The sequence below is a fragment of the Phragmites australis genome, chromosome 19, assembly GCF_958298935.1.
Source record: "Phragmites australis chromosome 19, lpPhrAust1.1, whole genome shotgun sequence".
NCBI classification, from domain to species: domain Eukaryota; kingdom Viridiplantae; phylum Streptophyta; class Magnoliopsida; order Poales; family Poaceae; genus Phragmites; species Phragmites australis.
The window spans coordinates 21,452,087-21,463,231 of NC_084939.1; the positions used below are offsets into that span (position 1 = coordinate 21,452,087).

Here is an 11,145-nt window from a genome sequence, read left to right on the forward strand (position 1 = left end):
CTGTGATTGAATGAGTGATATCACTTTGACGGTAGTTTTATATAGTCAAGCCAAGCAAGAAGGAATATGATGTCAAGTGCATGAAGGAGGGTTACCCGTGGCAGGTGCATGGATTCAAGGGGAAGTGGGTTGAGTATCGGGAAGTGTCAATTGTGGTGGACCACACTTGCACGATGGATGAACATGAGCCCAACCACATGAACATTACCTTAGCCTTTGTCGTCAATGTGATGTATGCCTAGATTGTGAACAACCTGAACTACGACCAGTGTCCATAATCATGGCAATTGAGGAGGAGTATAAGTATACTATCAGCTACAACAAAGCATGGAGGGCAAAGAGGAAGGAAATTGAGATGAGGCTCGGGACCTACAAAGCGTCATATGACAATCTTCCACACTTGTTGTAGACTATTGCTCGAAGGAACCCGGTGACATATTACGACATTGATAAGTACCCATTGCTGTCGCAACCTGGTAAGTATGTCCTGAAGTGATGCTTTTTCGCATTAGGACCGTGTATCAAAGCTTTCGAGCATTATCGACCTATACTCTGCATTGACGACACTTTCCTTAATGGCATGTAGAAGGGACATATCTTGATTGCTATTGGGGTTGATGTGAACAATCAAGTACTATCGTTGGTCTTTACAATTGTGGAGAGTGAGAACACTAGCAGTTGGTATTGGTTTTTGTACCGTGTCAAGATGATAATTGTGGGTGCTTGACCAAACATGTACCTTATACATGATCGACATACAGGGACGCTCAAGGCTATTTAGGATTTGCAGAATGGTATGGATGAGGCATTTGGGTGCAAATTTCTTCCACTAATTCAAGAACAAGAACCTCATAAACCTATTCAAGAGGTTATGCAGTCAGAACCATTAGTGAAAGTTTGATGCTCTTTGAAAGACACTGGATGAGCTGACAAAGAAGTAAACATAGGAGAGTATATAGAGGCTCGTGAGGGGACCGGAGAATGAAGCAGTACCTCTTGATTCGCTACCAACATACAATGAAGCTTGCATAATATAGAGGATCGGGTCATCTTACCAGGTCATTTAGTGAGTGGATTGAGAATGAGCCGAAGGAGAAGTGGGCTCTACTCTATGACATTATGACTATAAATTTAGCATATGTTTACAACTGGGTGATAAAAGGTGTGAGGGGCTTGCCGCTGGTGGGGATTATAGAGTTCATACTTTGAGGAATATGCAAGTATTTCAGGGAGCGTTATGTAATATCACACCCAGTGCCAAATGATGCTCGTCTGGTTTATGGGACTAAGAAGTCTAAGTACATGGAAGACAAGACGGAGAAGGTAAAGATGCATTAGGTGACGGACATGGGAACTGCACATCACATATACGAAGTTCTTTGTAGGGACAAAAGGAAAGAGTGGAGGCAAGCGTGAGATAGTTATCCAAGAGTGCACCTTCTTCGATGATAGGTGTGATTGTAGTTGCTACAAGCTGATGCTACTGCACAAGCTATGCTCACATGTGATTGCCATATGTGCTGTTATGGGGATGAGACTCAGAGTTACGTCTCCAACTACTTCAAGAAGGAAGCTCTGTTTAACACCTGAAACCATGTGGTGAAAGTGCATCTAGGCCCCTTTATGTGAGTTTTGATGATTGACGACAAACGATTAAGGGACTAATGTATTCAATGACTATTTGAATAGGTAAAAGTCCCAACGATGAAAGCTAAATGACGTTGGAGATCCCCAAAAAATAATAAAGAAGATGGCCCTTGGTTACTTCTATGGTTATAGCATTTTAATTTTGAATTGAGTATAGGAATACCATACTATTAAGAGGGAGGGCAGATCAGACTGATGCTCCTCCATGTCGGGAGAGCTAGGGCCACCGTGGCTCCCCGCTGACCTTACCTGTGCGGTTGACGCTGTCCGCACGCACAACCTCCTTGCCGGCGGGGGGGGGGGGGGAGCTCCTCCACAAGGGCTCAAGGGGCTGCCGAGAAGTATGGCCACGAGACGAAGATGCGCAAGGAGAGCAGATCCACGGTGTTCGGGAAACACCCTAGCCCTAAGATATTTAGATGACGTATGGTGTATTATTATTGCAATTACAGTCCCAACTACCACCTCACATGTAAAGAGGTGAAATACCAAAAATACCCTCGTATGCACATGGTTATAACATAATATCTTAGGGGCAGGCTGGTAATTTTCCCTGATCCTTCTCTCTATAAATTAAGCCCCATAGGGGCTAGCAAGGGAGGCCAGATTTTCCCCCTCTGATAACAAAGACTCTCCTCCCTCTCTCGCTTCCTCTCCTCAAGGCTATTAGCCATCTTCAAGCTTGAGTCTTCCTTAGTGAGTAGGATTCTCATCGTGTGATGTTAGGGCATAGGCACATTTTCCGTGCTCCAACAGCTAGCACCATACTGGGTGCCCACCTGGTGTAAAAAATAAAAAATCAACCTCTAAGACCGAGTTTATTGTAAAAAAAACATCTGTGACGACACTGTATCATAGGGGTTCTTGTCACAAACCGTATGACATAGCCTAAGATATGTGTTATCACAGATGATTCAGACCATTAAGTATAAATGATTCTAAAAACCATCTATGATAATAGTTTTGAACCATCTGTGACAACCATTTCTGTAGTAGTGTTGGATTACTCCTCTTTCCATAGAACAAACTATGTGAAGAAATGGGGAAAGAAGAAAATGACGACAGCTAGGTGGTGGGAGACTTCCTTCTCGAGGGCGAGGAACTCAAAGACGTGGTAGTCGAGTGAACGGACTATCAAAAAACTCTCGTTTCGACACAATGTTCTCTTCCATCAACTTCATTAGGCTCGTTCCAAAATAGTTCAACTATAGGCTCATTTAGTTCTGGAATAGTTAGGCTCCTTCATTGCTTTACCGTTTGCTCTGAACCAATTTGCTACATGCATGCATGCACTTTCTTCAAGGTTGATTTATTGCTGCAGTTAAAGTGTTGATGTATGATCGTGCAAAGTAAATAAGGTAACTCCCAATGTATAGTGTCTTACTCACTCCGGTTTCATATATACATCGTTTTAGATAGGATTTAGATTACCAAGGTGGCTTAAATAAGGTTGTTTTTTTTACCATTTTACCCATCATAACTCAAGTACCTAAGCGATATTAAATACAACAACAAAGGTTGAATGAAGTTAATTGTGCATATAAGACTGGAGTAATTACAAGGGTAAAACAAATTATATGACCCTTAAAATCCTTAAACGACATATTCAAACACCTCATCCAAAACTCTCTAACGACATCTATTATGAAACCGGAGGGAGTAGTTTAGATCTAAAGAGGAGAGAGAGACTAAGACATTGATATTAAGAAACAAGCTTGCAATGCATAGTGTCTATGGATTGTTTCTTAGGTGTCACAAAGCAATTAATTGTTGCATGTAGTGTGATCAAAACTTTCATTTGGTTCATGTGACCACTTGTGTTGTTTTTTTACTATAGAAGCAAAAACTAGATAACTGATATATGTAGAAGCGAGTTAATTTTTTATTGTTCCATACCAGTGTATCTCTTTCAATTAAAACAACACATTGACAAAAGAAATGATAATAAAAAAATATTAACTTTTAACGTTCATACCAAATGAGATATATTGCATAAAGGAATAGATAGCATCAAAATGGTATAGTATTCAAATATATAAGTTACGAAGTAACATCATTCAAAATAATAGTAATATTTTAATTTTGTCCAACCTTTTACCAAATATGCTCAACCAAATCCTTTTTAAGCTTAATATAAGCTGGACGATCTCGAATCTTGGAATGTTTCTCTAGTACTTTCGTAAATGCGGGCATATCTTCATGAGATATTTCTGAATCTTGAACGGTCACCTCTTCTTTCTCATCTTCGACTATCATGTTGTGTATAATTATGCAAGCTAGCATGATTTTCTCAAGATCGCCTCACTCATACAAACGTGTTGGTCGACACAACATACAAACATGAGCTTGCAAGACACCATATGCACTACAACCACTCCCAATGCATATCTTCAATCTTGTTGAGGAAACAGCTTCAAACTCACACTCTCCATTATCCTCTCTTTGTTAGCTTTCTCACGTTCGCTCATTGCACTTGTGTCTTGTAACGGGAGTGAATTGTAAACTTCAAGCATTTTTTATTCCTTCTGCGCCACTGCGGTCGAATGTGCAAGCCTTTCTGTTTCAAGCTTCTCGGTAGACATACGTCGCTGCTCCTCTGTCACCATGATGTGGTTCTGCTTCGCAATGGTCTGACCTTCAAGGAATTTGTCTATTTTCTCACCAAGCATCACAATAACTTCTGGATCTTGCACCCTAGGTTTATCATTATGTTCGGCCTTGGCTTTATTTCTCCCAATTGGCCTTTATAGATCTTGTGGGCTGACAACAGGTGAAGTGCTATCCTCCCCCACCATCAAGTTTTTACCCTTTTCTTTCACCATTTGTTCTGCATGTGCCCACCATTTCGGTTGATGTTTGAGAGTCCTCCACCAATGCACCATAATAAAAGGTCTTTTATATCGTTCTACATACAACTCAAGAGCCTTGTCTATCCTTTGGTCGTCAGACATACCGCTTGCATATGTTTTATTAACCGAGCTCCAACAACCATTGAATTTGTTGATTGTTGTCTTAATGCACTGTCAATGGAGTTTCAATTGGTTAACTTCTCTTTGCGATCTGTTGGGGTCGAGCTGTTGCATCAGTAATATCTTCCCAAAATTTGTCAGTCTTCTTGTCATTCCCATCGATTGGGTCTGTCGAATTATTAACCCAAGCACTGACCTACGAATTGTAAAAGAAACAAACTGTTAACATGGAACTAAATTATATTGTATACTCAATTTTGTTGAAACAAGTGTTACATTACCAGTCTAATATCTTCTTCAGGTGTATAGTTTAATCATTTCCCAGTCCTACCAATATCGACATTGTCCGCATCCTCAATGTTGATGGTGTTTTTTTTTTATTCTGTTGGCATGGAATCACATTGACCAAAGGTATTGTTGGTGTTTGCAGTGGTGAGAATGCTACAAAGGACCGTGGAACTCCAGCGAAATGGAAATTTTCCAATGTATTAGCTCCTTGACTGAATGAACAAAATTGTGGCTGCTGTAAGTAATTCATGAAATCACCTGGTGGATGAAACCATTCCTTTTCAAGCATGAGCTATTTGACTCAAAAATTACAATAATGCATCTATTTCTAATATATATTTGACAGCTCAGAAAAAAGGATGAGCCATTCCTTTTCAAGCATGAGATATTTGACTCCAAAAATCAACAATGATACATCTATTTCTAATTTATATTTGATAGTGAGCAGTGATATACTGCAATCAACACCTCCAAAGTCTCACTGCTACTAGCCTCTTTTTTGAATTGGCCTTTTTATTTTAAAGTACAGCTTTCACCCTCATGAACATTGCTGCTCATGCAGGGAACAACCAATACTTAAAAGATAACAACTATGAATCACAATAAGGAAGAGCATTAGTGGTTTTCAATTCAGAGAAGTTGAATACATCTAGTTCTTGTAAGAATCTATCTCTGTTAACATCAGACATGTTCTTGTTTTCCTATCAACAGCAAAAAAATATGTTCCAAATCACTGGAAAATCTATCTCCATCACTACAAAAAAAATGCATGTAGTTACCGTTGATTTGGGGATTGGCTGTTGCGGTAGATATCCGAAGCGCTATGACTGTTCCTTGGCTGGAAGTGCTATGAGGCTGAGGCGGTGGTGGCGACCAAGCAGGTAGCGGAGGAGATGCTTTCTCACGATCTCGATGTTTCTTCTCCCAACCACCCATGTGAATCAGAGGACTACAACGGTGGTGGATCTTCACCGAGCAACAGCGGTAGAGCTTCTCCTGGCAGCGGAGCTTCTCCCGAGGGTGGCGGTGGAGCTTCTCTCTGGGATGGCGGCGATGGCAAGCTTCTCCCGGCTCTACGATAGGGGGCTCACCTCCTGTCCAAGGATGGGTGATGACATGGGAGATGACCTCTAGATGGAGCAGCGGATCAATGGGAGCGCATGAAGAGGAAACCACAGCGCCCCAAAGCGGCCCTGTGCAATGTCGGTGTTGGTTTTCACAATTTGCTTGTTTCTTCAGGAAGATATCAGCTGGTTCTTTCTCCTCTTTAATTTGGTTGCCACATCGGATTTTTTCCTACATGGATCCCTCTTAAATACCTAAGACACTAGCCAGGGTAGAGCATTGGGAGAGGCCTTAAGCAGGTGCATTGAATACATTTAGAAAGGTTAACTGAGGGTAGTTTAGACACTTCTAATACCATATTGGTCTATGTGCCAAAACAAAATATGCCCTGTAAAACTAAGCGGAGGGAGTAGTACTGATAAAGGACTGTGCAAAGGGATGGTCACTGGGTAACTGTTAAGTGAATCTTGGATTATCTGAAGTTTTCCCAAGATCCTGGACTATACATTCAGAAGTCAGACTCCATACTCCAGAGTGCATTCGCTATAGCGTGTTCTGACGACCGATGAGCAACCGAGGGCCTAGATGTCTTCACCAAGCCTTTGCCGAGGCTGCAATTTGGAATGCTTCGCCGCAATTTTAACATGGTTCCACCCTGTTAATTGATATTGATGGAGGGTGTTGAAGTATATTTGTACTTATCCCAATTTATCAGAACAAAGAGTAAATTGCAATTTTAATTTGTACCGTATAACTCGACGCTTGTTGCGCAAGTCATGAGTTTGCAAAATTTTGCACATATATTGGATTATCTTACAGAAAGTAACAGTTTGCACTGATCCAACCCACGAACTGGTATATGGGCCCGTCTGCAGGGGTCATGTAGGAGTTGACGTGTATTTGATCTATACTAGTCATTCTAGAACAAATCTACCAAGAATCAAATTGATCTCTCTTCTAACTGATTTATTAGATCTTGCGTCCCATCTTATGGTTTCCTCAAGCAATAAAGGTTGTAGCGATTTTGTCATGCCGCGTAGACCCCATCTTAAGACTACCCTGGGCCATAAACATTGTAGATGCCCTTGGCAGGTGCCTTCCTCTTGAAAAAATCATTAAAGAAAGACGCTAACAGGTGCACCTGGTTGTGCATAGCACAATTTACTTGTGCCGGATGCAAAGAACTCTTTCGTAAAGGGAAAAATTGATGCGATGAAGAGGGGACCGATGCCTCAAAAAGGATCTTGTGGGATGGAAGAGGAAATAGTTAGGATAAATTTGAAAGTTGTTAGAGACATAATTTGTTTGTTGCGTAGTGTGTGTTTTTATACTTATTTTTTCCCCCTTAATAACAAACTTCAAGATCGGAGTTAAAATTTCGGTATTTATTTTTATTTTGATTTGGTGTCCCAACCGAACCGAAGATAGGTTGCACAAATTACATCCTCAGTGTGAATTGCACCCCAGGTTGATATATTGATGTTCTCTAACATTGCTCCTACATATGTGTACACTTTTTTGGAGCATAACATTTCTGTTCCACATAACAAACCTATTCGGAAGGCTAAAATTAATTTCCTTGAAGATCAAAAAAAAATTTGTCACAGTTTTTTCAGGATGTAATTCTTACTAAAGATAATATGATCAAGCGACATTGGTAGGGTTCTCGTACTTGTTATTTTCGTGATTGTTTGGAGACTTCTTCTCATTTGTTTTTGAGTGCCCTGTGGCCAGAGTTGGTTTGGGCTGTGGTGGGTGTTGCTTTTGGGCATTTATCTCGTCCTTGTTCCAACAGTTCACTGCTCCCAAAAGTTTAGGCTGTAATTTATAACGTAAAGAAAATTCGGCTGGATTCATGCTGATAAGAGCTGGAGTAGTAAAAGCTGTAACGATGTCACAAAGGATCGATTCCCAACCAAAAGCGCATGTAGTTTGAGGCGAATCTCGTCAAATTTTTAAAGCAGACGTATGACCAAATTAAAGAACATTTACAGATGCGTGGCGTGTGAAACAGTAGACGTGAATCTTATTCTTTGTGGCTGCAGACTGCAGCTAACGGAGTATATATACACACACATGCATGCACGGGGAACCGCTGCGTGTGCTGCTACCAATCGAGAGAGTATAGTACGTACACACACACACACATCCAATGGCGTTAGAGAAGAAAACGCAAACTCCCGAGTCCCGGAAGCCTGCTGTGCGGCAGCACCCCGAGCTCCTGATGGCCGCTCGGGAGGGCAATTCGGCTCGGCTGAACAATCTTCTGAGCGACTACCATATGCCATCCACATTGAGGATGACAACACCACCGACATGGACTCCATCCTCCATGTGGTTGCGTCCAGCGGGGACAACGAAATGTTCTTGGAGAGCGCAAGAGTGATTCACAGCAAGGCCAAGCTGCACAACAAGCACCCTCTAGACGTCGTCAATGACAAGGGCGACACGCCCTTGCATTGCGCCGCCAGAGCTGGGGGGATCCATATGGTCTCTCAACTCATCGACCTGGCAAGAGCTGAGGGCGGTGGTGACGGCGATGCGAGGGTGCAGGCAGTGCTGAGAAAGAAGAACAAGCGAGGTGAGACGGCCCTGCATGAGGCCCTCCGCTTGGCCGACGTGAAGATGGTGAAGGCAATGGTCGACAGGTTGATGTTGGCGGATTCAGAACTGGCTCGTCATGGCGACGGCACCTCGCCGTTGTACCTGGCCGTCTCGTTAGAACATTACGATATTGCGAAGCAACTGCACGAAAAGGACAAGGAGCTGTCCTACTCTGGACCAGATGGACAAAATGTCTTGCATGCCGCAGTTCTCAGGAGCATAGGTGAGTCATATTCTCTATAGGCTAACATATTTCCACTAATTAGGTTATTGCGTTTTTCCATGGATTTGTGTTTGTCACACAATAGATGATGCATGGGGGCGCCAATGGCGCCTGCTAAGTTCTTAATTGGTCGTATATAAATAACGTTCTCTCTCTATATATCCTTATTGTGATTGCAGAGATGACAGACACGCTACTACAATGGGACAAGGACCTCATCAAACAAGGGGATGGAATCAGCGGAATCACGCCTCTGCACTTTGCAGCAGCAGCTACAGAACGCTTGGTTCGTGGAAGTACGGTGATCAGATCGCTGATAAATTCTGACAGATCTTCGGCATATCAGCGCGACAAAAACGGGTCACTTCCCATACACGTAGCAGCCATGGGAAGCAACAACTCCTTGGGAATATGTAACTACAAAATAGTTCGCGTCTTTCTCGAAGAGTGCCCCGGGTGCGCGGAGCTACGAGACGCCCAGGGCAGAACCTTCCTCCACGTCGCCGTCGACTACAACAACTCCATTTTAGTTTGGCTTGTTGCTATGTTTTATGTACGACGTCAGGAGACGGGGAGGTTTGCAGCGATCACGAATATGCAGGACGATGAAGGCAACACCGTGCTACACCGTGCTGTCCTAGCCGGGAGTTTAATGACCTTCTATTGTTTACTGTGGAACAAGGAAATTCAGTTAAATTTACCAAATAACAAGGGGCAAACTCCGCTGGATCTTTCACAGACGCCCCCTATACCTCTTCTGTATCGGCTGGTACGTACTACGTACTCTATCTGCTAATTACTATGGTGTCCAAAAAACAATGACAAATTGGTAATTATCGTAGCTTATATTATTAATTTATATACATTTGGATAGCAAAGTTCAAGTTCAGAATATTAGTCCTCATGCATGTTTACAATGTTCAAGTTCAGAAAAATGTTGAATCCCACTAATTTGTTTTTTCTTTTTTTTTTTTGGCAGTATCGCGGTTTAGGATACAATTTCTGCTGAAGTTTGCTGGTGGTAAATATGGTGCTCACAGCCGTGAAAACCATGGCCCTAAAACAGATGAGAATTCGAAGGAGGCAGAGAAGAGCTCGGATTCCATTGATCAGGAGAAGCAAGCAAAGAAGCTGACCTCGGATTCCATTGATCAGGCGAAGCAAGCAAAGAGGCTGACCTCGGATTCCATTGATCTGGCCAAGGAAGAAAAGAATATCTCGGATTCCATAACGACATTGGGTGTTGTATCAGCGCTACTCGTAACGGTTTCATTCGCAGCAGCTTTCACCATACCTGGTGGATACCGATCAACCGAAGAACGCCAACCGATCGTTGGCGCGCCGCTGCCTGCCGGCACGCCGATCCTCGCCAAGGACGACTACTTCGAGGGGTTCGTCGTGGGCAACAACCTCTCGTTGCTTTGCGCCGCCCTGGCCACCATCAGCCTCGTGTACGCTGGATGGAGCGAGGTATACATCCGCATGCGCATGTCTGCCTTCGTCTTCTCCATCTTCTTCATCCACAGCTCGATCCGGAGCCTGGCTGCCGCGTTTGCGCTCGGCACGTACACGACACTGGCTCCGGTTGCTCGCGCAACTGCTATTCTTACATGGATGGGCATGACCTTCACCTTCCTTGATGTTGCTGGATGGGTGTGCATGACAGCTGCAGGAGAATTGGTGCTGCTTCTTAGGCTGTGTACCAGCGCATGCTTCAAGTTTGCAGAAATCATCGTCTCCATCTTCTTGTGGGCGTTTTGGCCCTACATAATAATCCTCGGTACGTTAGCATATTACAAGATCTACACAATCCAGTGAGTCTTGCTGCTTATACGTATACCATCGAGTTTCGATTAATTACCACTATTCACAATGAATGGTATCTATTGTATTTCGTACATCGTGATTTTCTGTATCACTTAGTTCTGCTCCTATACTTCCTATGTAATAATGAACCGCATGTGTTGGTGTGTGGCCGGCAGTGGGAGATCGGCCACACCATGACAATTTGTTTGTCATGTTCTTTCGTCTTTTCTTTTTTTGCCAATTTGTTCGGCTTTCCTTGTAATAATGTATGACTATGTATTTCTTTTTTATGTACTGGTCGAAAGTTGTAATTCCATCGTCTAAAAATATATTGAGGCAAAGGTTTAAAGAAAAGTTAGGCTTGATCCGGGAAAATCCCCTCATGCAAATGCAAATGTTCTCTGCCCCTAAGGGTCTGTTTGGTTGCCCGTATGTTCTCAATCTGACTCGTATGAGTCATACAGGCTAGGGAGATGTAGTAGTGTTTATTTGGTTGGCTGCATATGCTCAGTCTGGTTGAGAAGAGATTGTATTTGGTTGTCT

The 11,145-nt window shown here is 42.8% G+C and overlaps 1 protein-coding gene across 1 annotated transcript; it reads left to right on the forward strand.

Annotated features, from left to right (window-relative positions):
- The first annotated feature begins 8,285 nt into the window (after nucleotides 1-8,285).
- Nucleotides 8,286-10,614, forward strand: LOC133900258 (protein ACCELERATED CELL DEATH 6-like). The gene is made up of 3 exons (XM_062341368.1): nucleotides 8,286-8,796; nucleotides 8,976-9,565; nucleotides 9,808-10,614. The coding sequence occupies exons 1-3, from the start codon at nucleotides 8,286-8,288 to the stop codon at nucleotides 10,612-10,614; spliced, it is 1,908 nt and encodes a 635-aa protein (XP_062197352.1).
- The last annotated feature ends 531 nt before the right edge of the window (nucleotides 10,615-11,145 follow it).

Excerpts from the sequence above, each read along its gene's own strand:
- LOC133900258 (XM_062341368.1), top strand. The coding sequence starts at position 8,286 with ATGGACTCCATCCTCCATGTGGTTGCGTCCAGCGGGGACAACGAAATG. Across the intron at positions 8,797-8,975 it reads CGCAGTTCTCAGGAGCATAG|AGATGACAGACACGCTACTA; the intron begins GTGAGTCATATT and ends TTGTGATTGCAG. Across the intron at positions 9,566-9,807 it reads TACCTCTTCTGTATCGGCTG|TTTGCTGGTGGTAAATATGG; the intron begins GTACGTACTACG and ends TTTCTGCTGAAG.